Source organism: Letharia columbiana (genome assembly GCF_014066305.1).
Source record: "Letharia columbiana isolate WasteWater2 chromosome Unknown Sc0000009_s1, whole genome shotgun sequence".
NCBI lineage: Eukaryota > Fungi > Ascomycota > Lecanoromycetes > Lecanorales > Parmeliaceae > Letharia > Letharia columbiana.
The window spans coordinates 290,001-311,705 of record NW_023501046.1 but is presented as its reverse complement, the minus strand read 5'-3'; the positions used below and the strand labels follow the sequence as shown (position 1 = coordinate 311,705).

The 21,705-nt window shown below is 50.6% G+C and overlaps 9 protein-coding genes across 9 annotated transcripts in view; 2 read left to right on the top strand and 7 right to left on the bottom strand.

Moving 5' to 3' along the window:
* Positions 1-660: 660 nt before the first annotated feature.
* Positions 661-834, bottom strand: HO173_003768 (uncharacterized protein; the record flags this gene model as incomplete). The annotated part of the gene is made up of 1 exon (XM_037305693.1): positions 661-834. One exon carries the CDS (start codon positions 832-834, stop codon positions 661-663), a length of 174 nt encoding a protein of 57 aa, XP_037167448.1.
* Positions 835-853: 19 nt separating this feature from the next.
* On the bottom strand, positions 854-1,435 carry HO173_003767 (uncharacterized protein; the record flags this gene model as incomplete). Its single annotated transcript, XM_037305692.1, has 1 exon — positions 854-1,435. One exon carries the CDS (start codon positions 1,433-1,435, stop codon positions 854-856), a length of 582 nt encoding a protein of 193 aa, XP_037167447.1.
* Positions 1,436-1,453: 18 nt separating this feature from the next.
* HO173_003766 (uncharacterized protein) lies at positions 1,454-1,795 on the bottom strand (the record flags this gene model as incomplete). The annotated part of the gene is made up of 1 exon (XM_037305691.1): positions 1,454-1,795. The coding sequence occupies one exon, from the start codon at positions 1,793-1,795 to the stop codon at positions 1,454-1,456; it is 342 nt and encodes a 113-aa protein (XP_037167446.1).
* A 668-nt stretch (positions 1,796-2,463) lies between these two features.
* Positions 2,464-11,117, bottom strand: HO173_003765 (uncharacterized protein; the record flags this gene model as incomplete). Its single annotated transcript, XM_037305690.1, has 5 exons — positions 2,464-3,170; positions 3,224-7,570; positions 7,619-8,430; positions 8,497-10,703; positions 10,773-11,117. The coding sequence occupies 5 exons, from the start codon at positions 11,115-11,117 to the stop codon at positions 2,464-2,466; spliced, it is 8,418 nt and encodes a 2,805-aa protein (XP_037167445.1).
* A 1,296-nt stretch (positions 11,118-12,413) lies between these two features.
* HO173_003764 (uncharacterized protein) lies at positions 12,414-13,346 on the top strand (the record flags this gene model as incomplete). The annotated part of the gene is made up of 3 exons (XM_037305689.1): positions 12,414-12,449; positions 12,500-12,760; positions 12,816-13,346. 3 exons carry the CDS (start codon positions 12,414-12,416, stop codon positions 13,344-13,346), a joined length of 828 nt encoding a protein of 275 aa, XP_037167444.1.
* A 162-nt stretch (positions 13,347-13,508) lies between these two features.
* On the bottom strand, positions 13,509-14,279 carry HO173_003763 (uncharacterized protein; the record flags this gene model as incomplete). Its single annotated transcript, XM_037305688.1, has 1 exon — positions 13,509-14,279. One exon carries the CDS (start codon positions 14,277-14,279, stop codon positions 13,509-13,511), a length of 771 nt encoding a protein of 256 aa, XP_037167443.1.
* Positions 14,280-14,499: 220 nt separating this feature from the next.
* HO173_003762 (uncharacterized protein) lies at positions 14,500-15,735 on the top strand (the record flags this gene model as incomplete). Its single annotated transcript, XM_037305687.1, has 2 exons — positions 14,500-14,561; positions 14,622-15,735. The coding sequence occupies 2 exons, from the start codon at positions 14,500-14,502 to the stop codon at positions 15,733-15,735; spliced, it is 1,176 nt and encodes a 391-aa protein (XP_037167442.1).
* A 51-nt stretch (positions 15,736-15,786) lies between these two features.
* On the bottom strand, positions 15,787-19,930 carry HO173_003761 (uncharacterized protein; the record flags this gene model as incomplete). The annotated part of the gene is made up of 4 exons (XM_037305686.1): positions 15,787-17,768; positions 17,823-18,614; positions 18,661-18,753; positions 18,817-19,930. 4 exons carry the CDS (start codon positions 19,928-19,930, stop codon positions 15,787-15,789), a joined length of 3,981 nt encoding a protein of 1,326 aa, XP_037167441.1.
* A 1,611-nt stretch (positions 19,931-21,541) lies between these two features.
* The window catches only part of HO173_003760 (uncharacterized protein), a gene marked incomplete at both ends in the record, with an annotated part of 1,511 nt that continues 1,347 nt past the window's right edge, over positions 21,542-21,705 (bottom strand). Inside the window, one exon of the mRNA XM_037305685.1 lies at positions 21,542-21,705. This exon is cut by the window's right edge and continues 10 nt beyond it. Coding sequence (XP_037167440.1) covers positions 21,542-21,705 — 164 coding nt within the window.

The following is a 21,705-nucleotide window of genomic DNA, read 5'->3' as shown; positions in this document are numbered from 1 at the left end:
GCCCCCGCCAAACCATCTCTCTCTTTGGCTTCAAATTCTCGACTTGAAAGATGTTTAGCATCGTCTCATATGTATTTGAATCTTCGGGGCTCACCCGCTGTCTCATTTTTCCATGTCATGATATTGGAGTCCTTCCTTGCTGCTAGATGCTATACAATTCATCACGGGATTGACATCGGTCTCAGGCTCAATATTCGTTTTCAGCTCCTTCACGACTATTGCCAGTGGATCCTTGTTGTCCTTTCGACGCGTACTCATGTGTACTCTACTTGACCAATCGTCCTTATCATCTCATCTCATGGAATTTTTGTAACTCCGCCTTGACGCCGACGAATCGCGGAGTTAAGGGTCTCGGGGTCTCTATCTCCCGACGCATTGGCACCGTGTAGTACTTGCTGCACGTCTCATCTTCCCCGCCAGCTTTTGGAGTCTTTTCTACCCTCGACGATATCCGTCCCTTCCATTGACACTCTTGGCCTCCACATCCAGCTCTCCTTTCAACCAAGCCGACTCACCCTTCCCCAACACTACATACAACAGTACATTGCCAAGTCTCCGCTACCATCCTTCCACCTCCACCATGGCCCGAGAATATGCCACTCGGCAGCCGCAAGGTTCTAATAAGGATCATTTGGAAAAAGTCGCCGTCGTTGGGGGAGGTCAGCGTTCCCTATAATCCCCACCCCCTTTTCCATTCCCATTTCCATTTCCGTTTCCGTTTCCGTTGCCATTTCCATTCCCATTTCCGTTCCCATTTCCGTTGCCCATGCCCATTTCCGTTGCCATTTCCGTTGCCATTTCCGTTTCCATTTCCGTTGCCATTTCCGTTGCCATTTCCGTTGCCCGTTGCCCGTTACCATTTCCGTTGCCATTTCCATTGCCCATCATTTCCGTTGCCCTTATTCCCATTTCCGTTGCCCATCCATTCCGTTGCCCATTGTCTCCATTTCCGTTGCCCTTGGTCGTTGCCATTTCCGTTGCCATTTCCGTTGCCATTTCCGTTGCCATTGATCGTTGCCATTTCCGTTGCCATTTCCGTTGCCATTTCCGTTGCCCATGCCCATTTCCGTTGCCATTTCCGTTGCCATTTCCGTTGCCCATGCCCATTTCCGTTGCCCTTGGTCGTTGCCATTTCCGTTGCCCATACCCATTTCCGTTGCCATTTCCGTTGTCCATTTCCGTTGCCCGTTACCATTTCCGTTGTCCATTTCCGTTGCCATTTCCGTTGCCCATGCCCATTTCCGTTGCCCATGCCCATATCCGTTGCCCATGCCCATTTCCGTTGCCATTTCCGTTGCCCGTTGCCATTTCCGTTGCCCGTTGCCATTTCCGTTACCATTTCCGTTGCCATTTCCATTGCCATTTCCGTTGCCATTCCGTTACCCGTTACCATTCCGTGTTGCCATTTCCATTGCCCGTTACATTCCATTACCATTTCCGTTGCCCATTTCCGTTACCATTTCCATTTCCATTTCCATTTCCGTTGCCCGTTGCCATTTCCGTTGCCATTTCCGTTGCCATTTCCGTTGCCATTTCCGTTGCCATTTCCGTTGCCATTTCCGTTGCCCATGCCCATTTCCGTTGCCCTTGGTCGTTGTCCGTTGTCCATTTCCGTTGTCCATTTCCGTTGTCCATTTCCGTTGCCCGTTTCCGTTGCCCGTTTCCGTTGTCCATTTCCGTTGTCCACATTTCCGTTGTCTATTTCCGTTCCGTTGCCCAAACCCGAAACCAATCCCCCGGCGGCCACGTCGGCAAAGCCTTCATAGAGGAGCCGCTCCAAACTCGGACAAAGCATAACGTCACCCGCGCCCAACAGCCCCAACACCGTCCCCCCACCGGCCCGGCCGTCCAAAAAGGTCGACGTCGGCACCGTCCCCCTGACGAATCAGACAGACATCCGTTTCGCGGAGCAAAGGGACCCGTCTCGTCTCATCCCACCCACGAAACACACGTCTTCCATACGGAAACCCGAACTTTCCGCATCGAGAAGAACAGCCAGCGGACGCCGCGACTGCGCGGTACGGGGCCGGGGGGTGGAGGAGATGCGGAAGGGGGGGACGTGGGCGGGGTTCGTGTACGCGGGCGTCTTCTGCGGGACTTTCGAGGCGGCCGAGGGCTTTGCGGGATGCAGGGGCTGGGTCTGCTCCGGGGAGGAGGTGGACGAGTACTAGTACACGAAGGTTGCGGTGGGAGGGGGGCAACGGCTGATGTAGATTTCTGAGGAAGGGAATTGGGGGGATTGATCTCTACTCGGACATGATAAGCTGATAGCGGGGAGTTATTCTGCTCGAGATTTATAGTGGTAGAGTTACTGGAGGCTCGAGAACAAAGGTTGGCAGGGAGATTGATAGATCCTGAGAGGCAATACCGAGGGTCAGTGTCTTCTTTTGTCTCGAATGATTTGTACTAAAACGACTGCCTTTCTTTTCAATGGACCTAGCGCTATACAGCGCAACACTCATCTCAATCCAATTCCATGCCACCGCCACTCTCCGAGCCATCGTTCTTCAAAGCCTCCACGAAATCCGAGTTGGCTAATCCGAAGTCCTCGCAATGCTTGAGCAAACGATCCGCCCTGGCACCCTGGGCGCGCTCCTTGATTCCATTCACGTTGTCGACCCTGATATAGGTGGCTGACCAGCTTCGCGAGATCAAGAAGTCTTGGGCCATGCTGTGAAGGCGGTCGAGCATCCACATGTTCGTACCGTCAAGTAGGTCCAGTAGCTCATCCAACCTGTCTGCAATCTCGGTGTTGTTTTCAGGGTCCTGCAGTTGTGGCCATTCGAATTCTCCGGTATACGCAAAATCGATCATTTGAGACAACGTGGTGGCCCGAAGCTCTTCGAGGTGGACGATCGCTTGGTGCTGCAAAAGGCGGCCCCATTCGCCGGCGAACTGCACTTTGCAGTATTTGGAAACTGCTGCTAGGATAATCTTGTGGGCCGGATATTGGATACCTTCGGCTTCAAGGACAACGTCAGTCAGCTGGCGTTGATCCCGTAGGCTACGCATTTCAGCCATTGCTGCGGCCAAAGAAAGCTCTCTAGTATCCGCTGATGGTCCAGGGGCCGCTGGGGTTGGTTGTTTTACTGTTTTACAGCCCAAGCCCATCAAAAGCTTTTCATATGGAACGAGAAATTTCTTGGCCGTTTTCACGGGTAGTGGATCGACTTCGCACATGGGTCAGTTCAATAATTCGTGCATGCGGAAGTGTTTTGCTTACCGGGACAATTCAAGCAAAGCAACTTTGCGGATGTTGGACACTGCAGGCTGTCTTTGGGTACAAGCTCGACCTGTGTAGCGTCCAGATTGAGCCAAACACGGGCCAGGTGAATACCAGGTATAAGCTTCGTAACCTCGAGTTCGTTTTGAAGATGCTCATAACACGCCTGGACATCACGAAGGTATTCCGAAAGGTCATACTGTGTGACTTCCTCGATGATGGCCATCAAGATGAGGAGATGCTCGTATACTTTCGCGGCAGGTGGGATTCCGCCTCGTGGAAGTCTTTGATAAACGTACGAGCAAGGGGGATTTTGCAAGAAGTTGGTTTGACTCCAGGCAATGCGGACATGGCCAAGGTCGCCTGCCTCTTCCAGAGCACAATGAGTTTTCTCACGTTGCATGCGAGTCCGCCGATAGCTGCTCTCGTTTGGGGAGACATCCCGCACACGGAACATCTGAGTTCTCGAAATCTGAGCCCAGTTGGACCAACTGCGGAATTCCTGTCGATCGAACTGCAGATACTCTGACACTGTACGAGCATCCTCTTCAAACATCTGAGTCGTATTAGCGGGGTCCCACCGTCGATTGATGGCTAGGGCACATTCCAGGAAGTGCTCTGGGATCATTGCGCCGGTAGGTGGCCGTGCTCGTAAGCCACCGGATAGCCAGAAAGTGTTGAGCGAGGCGGCGCGGAAGTCTACATGTAGGAACCGAATGTTTTCTTGGTCTCGAAAAGCTGCCTTGAAGATTCCATCCTGGTGATCATAGAGGCTGTAAACTTCGCATAGGACGGAAGCCCCGTCGGGCGCCACTTTCCCAGAGGGTCTCACACCATGGGCCGCGAGGTGTTGTATCATCTCAAGATACCGTTCTCTAGAAGCTTTGACCTTGACATTTGTAGGGAGATCTGCCTTGATCAGATCCCATGTTTGTTGGGCTGTCAACGACACAATGTGCAGTTTCGAGAGCGCCTGTCTGTTCGAATTCACCAGCTTTGGGCTGACAAAGCTTGCAAGATTGTTCACCCATGGCAACAGCAACTCTGTATGGCCACAGAAGTTGGCGTCTTCAGCAGCAATATGCTGAACCGACACCCCTGAGTCTGACGACCTCAGCCGACGCCAGACGGGAAGGCTGCGGAGAAGTGTAACATTGGAAGGACCCCCTATGTTCACGTGGTAGAGCAATAAGGCTTGTAGGATTTCTTTCGAATCAAAGTTTAGGCTCTTCCCCACGAACATCTTTGTTGGCGTTTTAGTCGTTCTTTCCAATTTCTCAAAAGCTTGTAGTAGACGTACGAAAGAGGCAGTGCGCTTGAGATCACCTTCTGTCTCTAAAAGGAGAAAAGGTACGCACTTTCGGTCGATAATTTGGAGACCTGGAATCTGCTCACAGAGTCTGCGTTGCTGGTCGTCTAGCGGTTCAATGACGCAAGGCTGAGCCTCGAACTCGCGCGGCGTTAGGTAGCACCATTGTTTGTTGGACCCGAATCGGTAGATCTTACGGTCCTGAAGGCCACCCTTAGCCAGCATTGTGTCCGAGGATACCTCAAAGGATGAGGCCAAAGACCATCTGGCGGCGTGTAACACACGCATTTTGGTGTTGACATATAGCCAAAGCTTAAGCATCCACGCATCGCGGTCATCGAAAGCGATCGATGGATTTGTGGGCGATTGTGGTCGTGCTAAAAGGTCTCCCAAGTCAGAGAAGTCCAGTTTCCGGACATTGAAAGAGGCTTTCAATAACATGCCGACCAAGTCACTCGCATCCTGGGACAACTCTCTGTTAATCATGGAGTCCGAAGCGAATCCAAAGAGGTCTTGCTCTTCGGTTGTCGCAACGTAATTACAATTTGAGCCTGGCGGAGCGTTCCAGAGGAGGAGCCCTAATGGTGCGTCAAGGTTTGGCCGAGGCAGCACTCTGCATCCGCCGAGAATACTCATTGGAGTCGTGTCAGTCCCGTCAGTCTGGGGTACCATCGTCTTGAGTAGCATTGCCATCGCTGCGCGTTTTCTCTCCTCGTGGCCAAGCCCGCGAATAAATTCCTCTAGTATTTTGCAGTTGTCATCATTCCTGAAAACCTGACAAAGGTAATCTGCGTGCAACTCCTTCGATAACCAAGCCGCTTCAGCAGCTGCTCGCTTATAGTCGGGCCACAATTTTCGGGGGAGGCGAACGAGAGTCGGACATAATTTGACAAGGAGCGGTCGAAGAGCTTGGGAGACGTCATCAGGAAGGAAATCAAATCTTGCTTCTGCCAGAGAGACTGCCTTTTTTGACACCTCATTGCCCACAAGCAGGCCATCTTGATGGTCTGATGTATAGTCTTGTGCATTGATTGGAAATAGAGAGTCAAGCTTCCGGCCCCGACTCAACAGGCTGTTCCAGAAAGCTCTGCACAAAGTTTCCGAGAGGGAAGGCGATGAATGGTAGGTCGTCATTGATGGCCATAAATCAAAAACTTTCTCACACATTCTTGGTGCCAAGTATTGTAGAGTTTCCACGTAGAGACTGGTCACAGCTGTCGTCAGGAGCCATTTGTTCCACGCAGAATTCTCCGCAGTATCTTCTAAGGCGATACTTCTGCGATCTCCAGTAACCGCGAAGCTGGCATGGAACGATACAGGAAGCGACGATGCCTGACCTGTAGGGAGTCTACAGAAGACTTTATGGTCGACAGTTTGGATCGTGCCAGACTCGACATCCGAAGACTGCCCGCTCATGATAACACCTTCTCCAACATTAGGAATAACAGTCCTCACACTCTTCAGACAAGCTGCAATGCCACATTCCGCGGATTTCTCGGAACCTCTTCCAACTCTCGTGATATCTGCCGGAATCTGAGTTATGTTTCTGCGGCCGACACACCAATTGTCTACCTGCTGGAGTCTGCCTCCTTGGATGCTTGTAATTTCAACGTCTTGGCAGGTATCACTGTCTTGGCATGGTGAACGACGGGCGATGACAGACCACTGTGGATCCTTCTGGTCCCGAGTGCGGAATTCGACCGACTCAACATTGCGGAGAAACAGCAACGCCGTACGGGCAACAGCCAAGTAATCTCTGAGAAGCGATCGTACTGCGACAGCGTCTACATGCTGGACATGGTCTTTCAAGAGGGTCTTTGCCCCGACTGCACGGAGAGGAAAGCGGAAAATCGTACCCTCGTAGTGATTCAAGTTCGGAGCGAAGTTGTACAAGCCCGAGAATGGGGCCAACTGATCCGGCGCTAGACGGTTCACAGCCGAAAGAGAGATCTTTGTTCCCACCTTGCGTTCGCGGCGTCTGTTGTAGTTTATAGGAAGGACCTTTTGCTGCGGGTCAAGGACCAGAAAGGAGTCACTGGAAAGCAGCATCGGCACGTCCGTGAAGTGATACATGCTTAGTGCTCCTCGCCCGAACATTCCCGTTGAATGGATGTCGTCTTTTTTGCCACCTTGTCCAATGTCTTTGAACCCAGCAAAGTCCTTCTTGGAGAAGACAGCATCGTTGCTTACTAATAGCGCTGCTCCTTGGAAAGGCTTCAGCTCGCTGGTCAAAAGAGACGAAGATCCATAGGGCTTTTCGCGGCACTCATCCAGTATCCAGGTAATCTTGGTTGCTCCAGCATCGTCGGCGTTTGCCAGGAACTCATTGAACGTCGATTCAACTGGATATCGCTCTAGTGTATCGGAAATCACTGTGCTGAGCTTCTCTTTTGGAGTATAGTCGTTCTCGTCTTCGCTGTCAAAATCGATCTTGAGCCTAATTGCTCTCTTTAAAGAATTCTCAACATCAAGCCGGCGCGCCAGATCGTTAGAAACTTCAGGATGCGTGAAGTTGAAATCAGCGATATCGCCAGTACTCAATGGATCTCCATGTACAATGTCTTTGAGTTCCCTTAGAATCATGGTCGCATCTGGTATCCGAAGATCCTGAGGATCGTATCCTAGACGCGTGGCGATCTCCAGAGTGGCAATCGCTATACCGAGATCAGAGTTGCTTAAATGACCCTCAGTGGTCTTATTGAGAGAATTTTGAACGCTTTGAAGATCCTGTGCCGACGGTTGTGACCGAATATCCAGTCCAATTACTAATCTGTCATGATCTTTCGCAAATTTGGCATCCAGTTCATCGAGATAAGGGGCCAGGGACCGCGATCGCAACTGACTTCCTGGTAAGAACACCTTATCTGATGTAAAGTACTCTCCTGAGCGACCGAGAAAGCATGGCTTCATTGCCAAAACCGAGTATTCACCCGGCTCTATCTGGCGGAGAACTTTATTAGCTTTGTCATAGTCTTCCATTGCCAGGCAGAGGTCCAATTGTCGCAGAAGCATTGTTGCTGGGATGCTTTGATCCCAACCTGGTAAAGTAAGTAACCACAAGAATGCCATGAAATCAGCGCGCTTACCCAAAACTTTCTTCCAACTTGCTTTGACAGTTATGTGCGTTGTTCCCCAGACCAAGTCAACCAAATAACTTTGATCCGCTCCACGGCACTCATTGGGAGCAAGCAGCGTAGATTCACCATTGAGAGATACCCCAGGAAGCCACTCCAGTTTCCTGATGTCTGCAACTTCAACTGCCGAGCTACTCAACATTTTCTCAATTGGTAGCTTCAGCAGGCAATCGACCTTATGCTGAAGTGTTTCAATGTTCACTCCACACTGTGAAAAGTATCTTACACGCTCTGCTGGTGTGGACCAGGTAGGCTGTGTAGCGATGCCGCAGGCTATTAGAGCTTCTTTGTGGCGTGAGAAGAAGTCTGGACAGGGGAAGACGTTCTCCTCCCCATCGTAGAGCTTTGCTAGTTCAGAGCTTGGATCCACCATTCCCGTCAGGCAGCGATACTCTGTCTTTCCATCCTTAGGAGGAAGTGGTATGATGGGATGGCTGATGATGTCTTTTACCCACGCTTTGTTTGGTCGCCGCGAGCCTTTCATGATCCAGTCAACCAGGTTTGCTTTAGGGATCTTCCATAGCGGCTCTGCATCTGATGAGATAGATTCCATCCAAGGCAGGAGATGAAGGGTTAACAAATCTTTGAGTGCTACGTCCTGGAGCGCTCTGAGCCGTCCCATCATCAGCCTTTCAATTTCGTTTTGTGGATCGTAGAATGACACTCTGACAATGTCCGGCAGCGGCGGAAAATCCGGAGGGGACTTGGGGGTCCAATACATATGGCCGCCTGCATCGAGACCGTGCTTCGTATGGCTACGCTTTCTGCTGTTGTGTCAGTCTAATTTGGCCCGCTAGATGGACCTCGAGGGGTGCAAATTCGAAACTTACTCGAAGGGCGAAGAGGAACAGATCTTGCTGTAAAGAGGTAACTTCCGCATTTGGCTCATAAGCGTGGGTGAAAGACCTGCTGGGAAATTGAAATTACGTGTCAGGGTCTCGAGATGGCTCAGAAGCATGGCCTTCTCCTCGTCCGAAGCCTTTGCTAGCATCTCTTTGCAGGCAACCAGCCAGTCGACGAAGGCTTCTGGGTCATCTACGCGGGTACACCGGGTATCCGTCTTCATGGGCTCTTTGTTGCGCAGAAGATCTCTTGCTTCCTTTGGCAAGATGTCGGTATCTAGCAACGGTGGCATTTCTAATGAATCCTGTTTCGTGATGGCGACCAGGAGATTGAACAAGGGGTCCTGCTTCTCGATTATAAGCAACGGAATCTTGAGAGCTTTGGGAGCGAACTGTCGGATTCGGAAGTCGTTCATTGGAACAAGCCACAGGTCGCGCGAAAGCTCGAGGACCATCCGCTGCCCTTCTTGGACTCGTTCGGCAATCCAGGCCCATATGTCATGAAGAACATTGTCGATACCGAAAGCTCGTTTTGCCCAGCCTCTGGAGTTTTCGGGGCGAGGCATCATGAGGTACATCACTGGCCAGTCTGTGGCCAAGTCCCCTAGGCCGCGAAACCTCATCACCACAGTGAGGTTGTTGATGTCATTCAGTAGCAACTTCCTGACAACAGGACTCATCATGGAAATGTCCAACGTTGCTGTAGCTCTCGACTTAGAAAATAGTTGCATTTCTGGGTCATCCCGTGGAAGCATCAGGTCAACATTGTTAGAACACGACAAACTGCCATTAACAGTCGGCCAGATCTGGATCCCATGGAGATCGTTGTACAAGTTTTCTCTCTCATTATGTTCCAGCGGGCTCGTGATCGCATCAAGAAGACAGAATTCAAGAATAATGGTCTGTATCTCCGATGATAATGCTGGAAGTCCGTGCTGACGAAAGAATTGGCGGACTGTCACAGGCGTCAACATTCTGACATTTCGCTGTAGAAGCTTCATCCGCTGTTGGAGTTTCTTTAGCAAAGAGCCTTCGAGATACACCGCTGGCAGGAGAGCCGCTGCAAGGGCTCGGCCGTATCCTTTGGCTTCTGCATCTTTAGGGGCGAAGAAGCCATGGTCGACATCCACACAACAACCATTCGAGGCGTTCCACACGACCAGGTTGGACTTTATCACTATATCAATGACACTGTCATCTAGATTGTCCCACAGCTCGGAGTGAGTGAATTCGGGTCTGGGCCATAGAGCAAACATCTCTTCGCGCCATGAGAGAGGGCTACGGTGAGCAAGAAGGCTTGCCCAAGCGATCGAAACGCATTTCCCGAACATGAAACTGTTCCATTTCGTTGCCAGATCCTCATAGCCAGGCGACTGTCCAGAAGATGACAGCCTACCACGATCTGGGGTAATTGAGAACAGGCCATGTATGTGAATAGGCTGATTTGTCCTGACAGGTAATCTCAGGGTAGAGAAAAGCCGCCCATAGAAAGGGTCACCAGCAGAATTATCATTCAGCGGTGCTGCTATGGCCACCCAGGGATACAGCTTGCGCTCACGAGCCCAGATGTCCAACTTCTTGTCGCCAGAAGATGTCATCATCGTATGTTGGACAACATATCGAAAGAGTCTTGGATTCGGATATTGCTTTGTGGATATTTCAATCCTCATCTCAAAAGTCTTCGACAGATCGTGAGTGGCCTGGGACGTGTTTGGCGCGTATCGTGTTTTGAAGTCTGTAGGTATCGCCATCCTCATGCTTGAGCTGTTGTGATCGTCATCAAGGATCTGGGCCAACAGCACAACATCGTGGTTCAATCTGATGATGATCTTGCGGACATGCTTGAGAAACAACAAGCCGCCCTCTTGGATCTCTTGGCCAAAATCTCTGAGAGCGTCTTCAATGTTCTGGATGCTAATCTTCTGTTGGAAGATTCTGCTGGTTCTCGCCTGTTCTTGGGTACGCAACGGAATCCGGATGATTGTCTCGTCATTTGAGCGCGTGTAATCAAGGTCAAATGCCCCCAAAGTATTGAGATGGTTTTGAATCTCGGCGCAATCGCGACCTTTGACCACATCCCACATGGGTCCTCCGGGATCATCAGGACTGAAGCTCCTTGACCATGTCTTGTGGGGGTCAAGCATGAGCAGCAAGCTACGTGAGTAGACCCATGGGCCATCCGTGAAGTGGTAAACCTGCGGAGAACACGATCAGCCCAATTCCTGACTTATGGAAGGCGCGAAAGCAGAGTTAGGATGGCCTACCGAGTTGAACCCCTGTCCAAATTTGCCAGTAGACTCCGCATCGTGGCGCTTCCTAGAGTCGCCAACTGCACTTAGACTTGCGAGATCTTCGTCAGTAAAGACGCTGTTGTTTCTCGCCAGTAAAGCCGGTCCCTGGTATTCTGCTAGCGCTTCATGCAATAAAGGTTCCCCAACGTAGGTATTCGTATCAAGGATATACTCAATCTCGGTAGCTCCGGCATCGTCGGCATTTTGAAGTAGTTCTCGGAGACAAGTGTTCGGAGGGTACGACTCGCAGATCAACCTCAACAAAGTTGTGAGTGGTTGACTCTGCGGGTTGTTTCTCGCCGCTGGCGGCGGCGCCATTTCCTACCGTCGTATGGCAGACAACACGCTCCCCGATACTCACTCAAGGCGGTCGTGATATGAAGTGTGTGGCAAAAAGAGTCGCAGATTAACTACGATATGTCTGTGAGTGAGGTGAGAGAAGTTAGGCAAGCTGTAGGAAAGAGTGGCAGTTGACACCTTTTCAATTTCAAGTCAGATTCGGGTATCAGCCTAGAAAGGTGCGCCGTCCGTGATCATCTGTTTGATGGAAAGTGTTGAACAGCGAAAGAAAATTCCTCCTTGACATTGATTTTGTCGGAATGATGAGGATTTGTAGCCGTTTCAGCTGTCACTTTTTCTGACACCTAGCCAGAAGTGTGGTGGGTTTGGACTGGGGCTTCAGGACAAAGTGAGGTGAGAATGTAGGCTTGAATCTGGCGGTGACTGAGCTCTTCGGGCGAAGTATCCTTAATTCTAGTACCTAGATGATGCAGAGCCCTGAACACGGTGAGGACTGCAGGCAAGCTGCCAGGAACAGTGGCAGTATCAAGCACGTGGTCTTTCAACTTGAATAGAACTTATGGGTATCAAGCCCAATACTTCCGTTGTCATCACATGTATCGAGCTCAGACAGAGCCTTCCCGCAAAGAGATCTGCTCCTCTCAGTTGTAAACCTTGATCTCTTTAGGTCTCACGCAGCTACAACTGCCATTTGTTTGGCAGTTCAATGATCGAGCAGGGCTTGCTCCCAAAGTTGGTTGAAATAGCAAGGGATTGACTGGGGCAATTCACATCTCTCTATGGAATATATTTCCATTGTCAATGCAGCACGGACAGGCATGTGCAGCCACTGATCAAAGGAATGCATGTCTATAACAAAAGCCTTCTAGGAAGGCCTAGTATGAATTCGTTCAATCATATTGCGCACGGACAACTGCCTTAGGTCTCACCTTGAGTTGGCAAAGACTCAGATGCAGCAAGCCAGGCTTAAAGGAACAGCATTTGGCCACGTTTATGTTTCCTGGCTCCATATCGTTGGTTTTCAACTGCTTTGCGGTATTGCTCTAGGTGAAGGTTATTTTCATAGCAGGTTCCTCTTTGCTTTCAGCGTTCTTTGCTGAAGGTCATGTATCTAAGGAAAGACGGTGGAAGTCGTTGATTGCATGCTCGTATGCAGCCGCAGTTTCCCCACTAGACCGCATTATTGCGCGCTAGTGTAACGGTAACCCTAAAAATAGTTAGCATTGCGACGTCAACGAAGGCTCCAACGCTCTATACAATGATCAATCACAAAATCCATGCAGATCTGAATGAAGCAGTCTAAGTTTGTTTGTCATGTCTTTCGACCGGTCGCCAGCTCTGGAGAGCCAGGTACGAACACTCAAATGAGTCTCACAGGCTCGCGCTGACAGTCAAACAAGCCCACTACATACCGCCGCAGCGATGACCCCGAGTACCGCGACGACCCAGAGTTCAGTCGATTTAGCGAAAGTCTGTCCGAACAGCTCTTCTCTCTGACCTCCAAGATCGGCCGTCTGTCACAGCAACTGAATCTCCTCGGCACAAAGCGGGACACGGAAAGAGTCAGAGAAAGAGTGCACGATCTTTTAGATGAGGCGAGAGACGGATTCAAAGAAGTCGGGGAGGGCGTCAAGAAACTGACGACGTGGGAAGATTTGAGCGTACGATGCTAGATCTCCGTCTGATCGGGCCATAGCTAATAGCGATTGCGAACAGGCATCCCAGAAGTACACCCAACAGAAGCTATCCCGCGAATTCCAAGCATCAGGCACCGAGTTCCAAGCCATACAACGTCTCGCCCTTGAAAAAGAGCGCGCATCCGCCTCCGCCGCTCGTACAGCCCTCGACTCGACCGACGCTTCAAACCAGCCATACTCCGACAGCCCCTCACAGCAGCAATCGCAATTACAGGAGCAAGACCAGCTACGTCTAGCCTCGCAAGATGAAGTGGACTTCCAAGACTCATTGATCGTAGAGCGCGAATCCGAAATACGGAATATTGAGCAGAGCGTTGGGGAGCTGAATGAGCTGTTTAGGGACGTGGCGCACATTGTGCATGAGCAGGGAGCGCAGCTTGATACGATAAGTGGCAACGTGCAGAATGTGGCTACGGATACGCAGCACGCGGACATAGAACTGAGGAGCGCGAATCGGTATCAGAAGAGTGCGAGGGGCAAGGCTTGTTGTTTGCTGGTGATTCTTGCGGTGGTCCTACTTATTATAGTTCTGGCTGTGGTACTAGGATAAAGAGGGGGATGCTGGTATTCGTGGCCCTGTCGTCCTGTCTTCCCAGTTCTGGCGTTTTGGAGCATTGCAAGCAAGCATGAAGCCTGACACCTTTGTACATCCTGTTCTATTATGCAAAGCCATATATACACCACACCTTTCCTTCTCCCTCTTCTCACTCTTTTACATCCCCATCAGCCTCCCCAACCTCATCCTCCACCCCTCCCAACTATTCAACTTAGGCCTAACATCCAAATAAAAAGCCAACCCCCCACCCCTGCCCCTATAGAAATCAATCACATACTCCACCCCCCTCCCCTCACACCTCTCCACAACCCAATCATGCCGATCAAACGGGCTCTCATACCCCCACAACCCCAGCCATCTCGCCCTCGGACTAACCTTCCCGCTATCCCCACTAAAGCTCCGCAACTTCGGCCCACCGCATCGCCGATCCCGCGCACCCGCGAACCGCCGTTCCCAGTCCTCGATCTCCGCCCACGCGCGCTCGTTGACGGCGTTGTGGATCGGCACGACCGTCGCCATGTCCGCGGCGTCGGGGCTGTGGTTCTTGCGCCGCATGGCTTCGAAGAACATTTTCTCCGAGGGGTAGATCCAATTCGACGACGACGCCGCCGCCGCGTGCGGACTATGCGGTGGTGGGGCCGATGTGGGCGTCGGGGTTGTGGTGTTTGGGGAGAACTCGGCGCGCGGGATGGAGCTTGTGACGCGGTCGGAAGCTAGGGGGCGTGGCGTGGTGAGTTTGGGTGGAGGAACGGGGGACGGGGACGTGGATTTGGAGGTTGAGGGGGAGGGGGAGGGGGGTGGTTGAGGGTGGGTTTCTTTGGCTGCGGCTTCGAGCCATGCTGCGCGGGCGGAGGGGTCAACTGGGCATGCGGATGGTGGGGGTTCGTTTGGAGGGGGTGGAACTTTGCTCGAGGAGGTGTTTCCCATGGCGATGGAGTAGGGAACGGAGCGGCTGTAGAAAGTGCTGAGCACGAGGGAGACCGAATCGAGCAATCATCGAAGTCCGAGGCCGAGGTTTACCCATGGGATTCACGAGCTTCGGCGAGAGGATTCAAAGGATTCTCGGTCAATTGGAATACGAGTAGATCCAAATCAAATGACTGGACTTTGATGGTCTTCAGCGTACGAATATAGTGATTCCGACGACATGGCCGACCAGAAGATCTACCGCGCAAGCACGACCGCTCCAGTGAACATCGCAGTGATCAAGTACCGCTCCCCCCCCTTCGCCTCTACAACTCTTGAGCAGCTCTGACAGAATACTTGTAGATACTGGGGCAAACGCGATCCCTCCCTCAACCTCCCCACCAATTCCTCTCTCTCAGTCACCCTCTCCCAATCCGACCTCCGCACCCACACCACAGCTTCCTGCTCCTCTACCTTTGAGGGTCCAGACACCCTGCTTTTGAACAATGCCCCTCAATCTCTTTCCACGGCGCGCTCACTCGCTTGTCTGAAGTCTCTGCGCGCTCTCCGCTCAAAGCTTGAAGATGCCGAATCTTCGTTACCAAAATTATCGACCTATCCCCTACGTCTAGTGAGCGTAAACAACTTCCCTACCGCCGCCGGTCTCGCATCTTCAGCTGCTGGCTTTGCAGCTTTAGTGCGTGCTATAGCGGACCTATACGAACTCCAGCAGTCACCTACCGAGCTCTCCCTCATAGCGCGCCAAGGCAGCGGTTCGGCGTGCAGGAGTCTGTTGGGTGGTTATGTCGCATGGGATCACGGCACACGAGACGATGGATTGGACAGCCGTGCTCGGCTTGTCGCGCCAAAAAGCCACTGGTCAGACATGAAGGCTCTCATCTTAGTGGTCAGCGCTGCGAAGAAGGGCGTGAGCAGTACAACAGGCATGCAGACGACCGTGCAGACATCGAGTCTTTTTCAGACGAGAACGAAGGAAGTGGTGCCGAAAGAGATGGCAGAGATGGAGAAAGCGATTAAATCAAAGGATTTCGCGACGTTTGCGAAGGTGACCATGAGGGAGAGTAACTCCTTTCACGCTACTTGCTTAGACACCGATCCGCCAATCTTCTACCTCAACGACGTTAGCCGAGCTGCTATCAAAGCTGTTGAGGAACTGAATGAGAAGGCCGGTCGAACGATAGCGGCGTACACATTCGATGCAGGACCGAACGCGGTCATTTACTATCTGGAAGCTGATGAAGATGCTGTGCTGAAAACCTTTCTGCCGATTCTCCGGCAAAAAGAAGGCTGGGGGAAAATGGATACCAAGATTGATGGTCCTGGGCCTGCGAGTCCCCAAGTGGTAGAGGTGTTGGAAGCGGGTGTTAGCAGGGTTATTTTGACGAGCGTGGGAGAAGGACCGATCAGTGTGCCGGAGCATCTGATTGATGATGAGGGAAAGACTGTGGATACTTGATGATTGATGATTGATGACAATTTTGGTTGCATATACCCGCTATGTCGCAGGCTATCGACCAAGAAGTGATAGTCTGTCGAAGGCTTTCACGGATGGTGCTTCTCTTTCTTTGTCCCCTTCCAGAGTATCCCACAGCACCCCTTCTCCTCCTTTTGGCCTACGCTCCTCTTCCTCGATCTCTTTCTGCTCGACCATCTTCTTGACATCGCTCTTAAATACTTCATCGAGACATCCCTTACACAGCTCCACAACCTCAAACATAGCATTCTCCACAGCTCCAGCCCTCTCCCTCATCCCTCTCCTCATTAACCCAACAACCAACCTCTCCACTTCTTCATTGGCAGTATTGATCCTGTCAATCAGTCTTCCAACGCTATTGACCAAATACTCCTCTTCATACACACTTCCCTTCTTACCTCTAGCTCTCTTCCTCTCTTCCCTTCGCCTATTTTTTGACGTTCGCCTCGTAGCATTCGTACCTACTGTTCCGGTCCGGTTTGTATATTGCGTCAGTAGTGTACCTCCCATGGTAGACGCATCAGTTGTGGCGAGAGAGACATTGTCCGGGATATCCGCGCCACCATTGACGTCGCCATCGAAGAATGCTAGGGGGTCTTCAGCTTTCTTCGTCCGCAGTTCGCGTAATCGAGGTATCTGTGCATTGAGCTGGCTTTTGCAGTCAGCTAACAGCTCGGTCACAGATGCCATGCCTTCTACTAGGCCCGTGTCGATGACTGACTCGAGCAAGTCGGGTCGCTGATGAAGTCCGACAATGCGGAGGGCATCAGCAAAGAAGTAACCTTTGCAGAAGGTACGGCATGCTGTGGCGATATCGACGAGGTAGTCGAGATGGATCGTCGCAGCAGAGAAGAAGTCCTTGGATTCCAAGAGGCTATCTGCGAGTGTCTGGGCGAGAGAACGGAGCTGATGTTGTGGCAAAGGTGTGAGGGTGGCGCAAGAAAGAGATTCTTTCCAAAGATGGGCTTGACGGAAAGCCTCGCTCGCAGAACTATAGTCGTTGAGATACTCATAAGCTACTCCAGCTTCTTTGAACTTCCCATTTTGCTGTAGGAAATCAGCATACAGGCGCATCATCTCCTTGTGCTTATCTTCTTGGTAGCGGTAGAAGTCTAGAGCCTCTGGGTACAAGCTGCGCTTTATGGTGTAATCCTTGACCTCGTCAAAGGCACTTAGATCACACAGATGCCTCAGAGCCTTCTTGAACCGACCAAGGTGATTATCAATGGAGTACTGTCTTCGCAGGACCGACATCCCTTGCAAATTTCGCAAAAAGGGAAGATACTCTTTGGGATCTTTCTGAGATTGCTGAGCAACTAGCAATGCCAGCTCAAGATCGTAAAGTCCAAGTGCGTTGTCATAAAGCCGATTGACGTCAGCCAGGAAGCAGATGTGCTCTATCGCGGCATCTACTAGGTCCGAGTTCTTACTCCTCAAGCCAGCGATCTGAGTCAGACCAGCTTCGAGATCCGGGGGTGCCTTACAAACATGGGCTGTGACGACGTTTTGAAAGTGGGTTGAGGTGCGATTCTTCAGAGCATCCAGGAACGCGTTACATATCCGATTGACCTTGGAGATACTGGCCTCTGAACTCTCAAGAACTGACAAAACTTGCGAATGTTCGCCTCCCGGAAGGGTTTCTTTGTACATGGTCTTGGACACATCCTCTTCCCTGAGCTGCGACAGGAAAATATCAACATGCTCCACCTTCTTGACTTGATCAATGAATAAGTCGACATTCGAAAGGAATTGCTGAGTAGCATGGTCGTGCAATATATTCATATCTACCCTTTGATATCTGCACGCCAGGAACGCATTTTTGTAGTTTTTCTTGTTGATGTTATCTCGAATCCCTGCAAGCACCAGCGCTCTGGGATAGATGGTTTCCAGATTACCTCTAGGCATTTGTAGGATCAAAGCGAAGATCGAGGGCATAACTGTCACCAGTTTGGCACCTCGTTCAATGCTACGGCATCGCTCATCTGATTCTGGTGTATCAGGAGGTATCTCGAGGTCTATCGAAGAACTGTTAGAGTAAAGGACGAGAAATTGGGTCTATAGGTACTCACCTTCAGTCTCCTCCGTGAGGTGGACAAATTTCAGTAGATGTTGGCCGGTGGTGAATATCAGATGCGCGGGGGTCACGAGGAACGACGTGCAATTCCTTGCGAGGCGGCGCTCATTGGCAAAGAGGAACCCATTGTCGGCAAGACTGAAGATGATGTCTTTTGTGGCCGGCGTTTCGCCTCCATTGACCAAGCTATTGACAGCGTGCTTGATCTCGAAGCCGCACACTACGGTATCAACCCTCTGCGCTGAAAAAGGCGAGAGGGCCAGTTCTATACTAGCCACACCAATATAATTGAACCCTTGAACCCTCTCTTTTAACTTTGATTTGCCATTATGGTCCAGCACAACGTATGTTTTCGACTTCGAAATCCATGAATTTCTGATCATGCCTTCAACGTCTGTCTCATGCAGAAAGATTTGACCCACATGTCCGCCGTCTTCTCCGATGACAGTAAATGAAGAATTGTCCATGCTTTTAGAGAATAACAGGCTTGCATTGCCGCTGAAAGAAATTTGTAGATGCAATCTATCTCGAATTGTGATCGTGTCTGTATCTGTCGACCAGAAGCCATTAGTGAACCTGCAAACCGGTGGGTTCTGAACCATTGATAACAGCGACCACTCGAATTGACTGTATCCCTCGTGGTGTAAAACCCCAATGATAGCCCTAGGATGAGGATTTGAGCAGACCGTAACGGCGACGTCGATGATGTTACTGCTGATCTCAATTTCATGCAGTGCCATAGGAGGCGGAACGTTGGCCACTCGCATAGGAGTCAACTTGAGGCATTCTGCACACAATAAGCATAGTAATCATACGGGATATCTGCAACTTACTTCCGTCAGCAACAGCAACAATTCCATGATCATTTGGCGGTGACGTAGGACTGGTCGTGACAATTGAGGCGTAGGCGGCTCTTTGAATACTTTCTAATGATACTGCTTCAGTATATTCCGATCAGCACAAGGGCCCAATTACAACGAGATGCTCACCTTGGCCGTGCAAAGTAAAATGCAATGGTTTTTCTGGATGCCATATCAATGAAACTGGTTGCGTGCACGTTTCTTTTGAATAAAGCAAAACCTCTTGCTTCAAGTAATAATGATAGTTTCCCATGATCCATAGCTGAATCCTATCGTTGAAGCGTACAGCAAGCACGGACGAGTCAACATTCCAATTTAGAGAAATTTGAGCGCCCCAAGTACTCAATTCTTCTTGTTTCAGCCGCAAATTGAATTGCCCGTGGCGTAGACCGTTCCTTTCGAAGAAGACGACTCTGACGCAGTCATTGAGACGCTGTATACCGGCCAAGAGATTCCCGGCAGGTCTCCAGCTCAAGGCACCTAGCAAGCCATCAACAGGCTCGCTGACGCTCTCAAGGACACCTTCTCTCGAGAAGATACGAACGACTCGACGTGAGTTTGATTCAATGCTATTAATTGCAACGTAAGTACAATCTCCGCGCCAGCTGATGGTCGTCTGTTTTGCATCGTTCGCATCGAGTACGCCTTCATCAACTGTCTCAGGGACCGTAGGATCTCGGAGAGCTCTGGCTTTTTTCCCTTTGAATTGAGTTTCCTTCTTTCCCCAACCAACAGAAACATGATTTGAGGCTTTCAGGTCATCAGGAATTAATGTAACGTCGGTAACATTCTCGAACTCTCTCGTCATGTAGAGTAATGTAGAAGCTCTTGTCGTGATAGCAAGAAGCTCTTCGTCGGGGGACCATGCAGTGGCGGAGATACCTGCATCTACAGAGCCAACGATCTCTATCTTCTCTTCCCCAGCCTGTGGTTCTTCACGGACAACAATAAGATCCCCACCTGCAAGAACCAGACATATTGTGAAAGAATCAGAAAAGTAATGCAGATCCAGTATCTCGTCGCACTCGAGGTCTGGCAGTGGACACGGTGCATCCCAGGCTGCTATGGGCTCGTAGATTTTCTCATATTTCTTCCAGCGTTTGAGCTCCAGTAAGACATTGTCTTTGGTGGGCCCAAAGGCGCATATCACGCTGTCACTTGCAACATCCCAGGCGGAAGCTGTTAATTTGAGTCCTGCCGGGCTCGTTAACAAGGAGCGATGAATACTTCTAAGATTACGCATCACTCCAAGGAAGGTGAATGCTCATTCCAGAGTTGCGAAGTAAAGTATGTAGCAGAATATCTAAGTATCAAAGTGTGAAACGTTGGAGTTTTTCACGCAAATTTTCGGGTCACCAACGTGCCTGAGATTATGTAGCTATCACATTATGTGAGATGTAAGGAATCGTAAAAGAGAGCAGGACTCTGTCTCTAGCCACTGTCCTCTTGAAAACAACAGATTGGGGAGTTGTTTTTTCAACGTGCCAAAAATCTTGCGCCGGCCTTGCGAGTACTCTGTTCTAGACCCGATCGGGGGTGGGGTGAGCGCCGCTCCATGCACGCTCTTAAATCCGATAAGATTAAATCCGACATCGATAGCTACTACTATCATGGCTACCACTTTCTAGAGGCGTTCGTGTGACGCTCTCTGTTCCCTTTATTTATACAACATCTCTTTAGCTACCCTTTTCCGTTGTCTCGGCGGCTTCGGCTTAGCACTTCTTTACTTCCTATTGTGTGCTTTGGCAATATTTATATTTAAAGCGTACCCATTTTATATCGTATGCTTGTTTGAACAAGCGAATGTTTTCGATATATCTCAGAGAGCTGTGGAGCTCGGCCGCGCTAGGCTTATCGCGCCAATATCGCTCTTGGCTTACAAGTAGTGTTAGATAGCTCTATCAACGCTTCCGCATGCTATGGAAATCGATCTTTACCCTACTGCCGGCAGCAGCAGAAGCATATGAGATGTGATCTCGTGGGCTTGAACGGGGTTACATTGAAATGTCCTAGATTGCCAAGAGTATTACCTAACGAACCATTTACCGGGGAACAAGGAGAAATCATTCACAGTGTAGGCTGGAGGGCATGGATGTATCGACAAGGCTCTCGATCCTTCAACGTAAGTATGATATACCTACGACGCATGATTTATTGAGCGCGCGCTCACCTAGGACATTATAACGCTTCTACACGCTAATAACATGCTAAGATAAATGGGGAAGATACTCCGTGTTTGAGCTCCTCTCCAGCTTCGCGCTCCAATAGAGAGTTATCCGAGACAAAGTGTTCATATTGAGAGGGCAGGATGATTTGGAGTATCCCAGGTTAGAAAGAGGCTGATGGTCATCAAAGTAATGTGACTTGTCTTAAATCGCTATGTAGAGGCAGAAACCTTCAGGCAATCGTTGATAAGAGTATTGAACTATATACGGACGATGGAGCAAATCTGCCTTTCAGCTCGGTGTGTTAGCCTCGATGCACTCGCCAGCTACCATTATATAAAGGATGTGCTTCCCTTCCGTTCTCTCGCTGTCGACCCATAAATGATCTAGCTTCCTTTATGGCAATGAGGACTTCGTCGAACTGTTGAGGTGCCGCTTGTACGCCTTTAGGTCGTCTCTAGGAGCAATTGGAATAGACGAGGAAGAAAGGATGGTGGCAACGATGTTGAGCTCGCGTGCAGAATCCCAAAGCACGATTTTCGTCCGAAACGTCGTGCACACACCATCGTGCCTTAGGAATGGAAGGCCGGTGCGAGTTTCCAGAACCGAACTCGTGCCAGCTGATTGGTCGCCACATACGACCATTCATGGAAGGTTCCTGATGCTTGAGCTCTTAAGTCTGCTATCTGCTAAAGGGGGAGTGTTGCTTTGGCTGAGAAAGGTCCGGATCGTGCTCTTGCTGAGTTCTGGTCCTGCTGAGACTCTATGGAGTCTGGTACACAGAAGCCGGTGCCCTTGATAATTCTGCCTTGGGCCGTCCGAGCCCTTTGTGGTTGTCTCCTGCGATAGACCT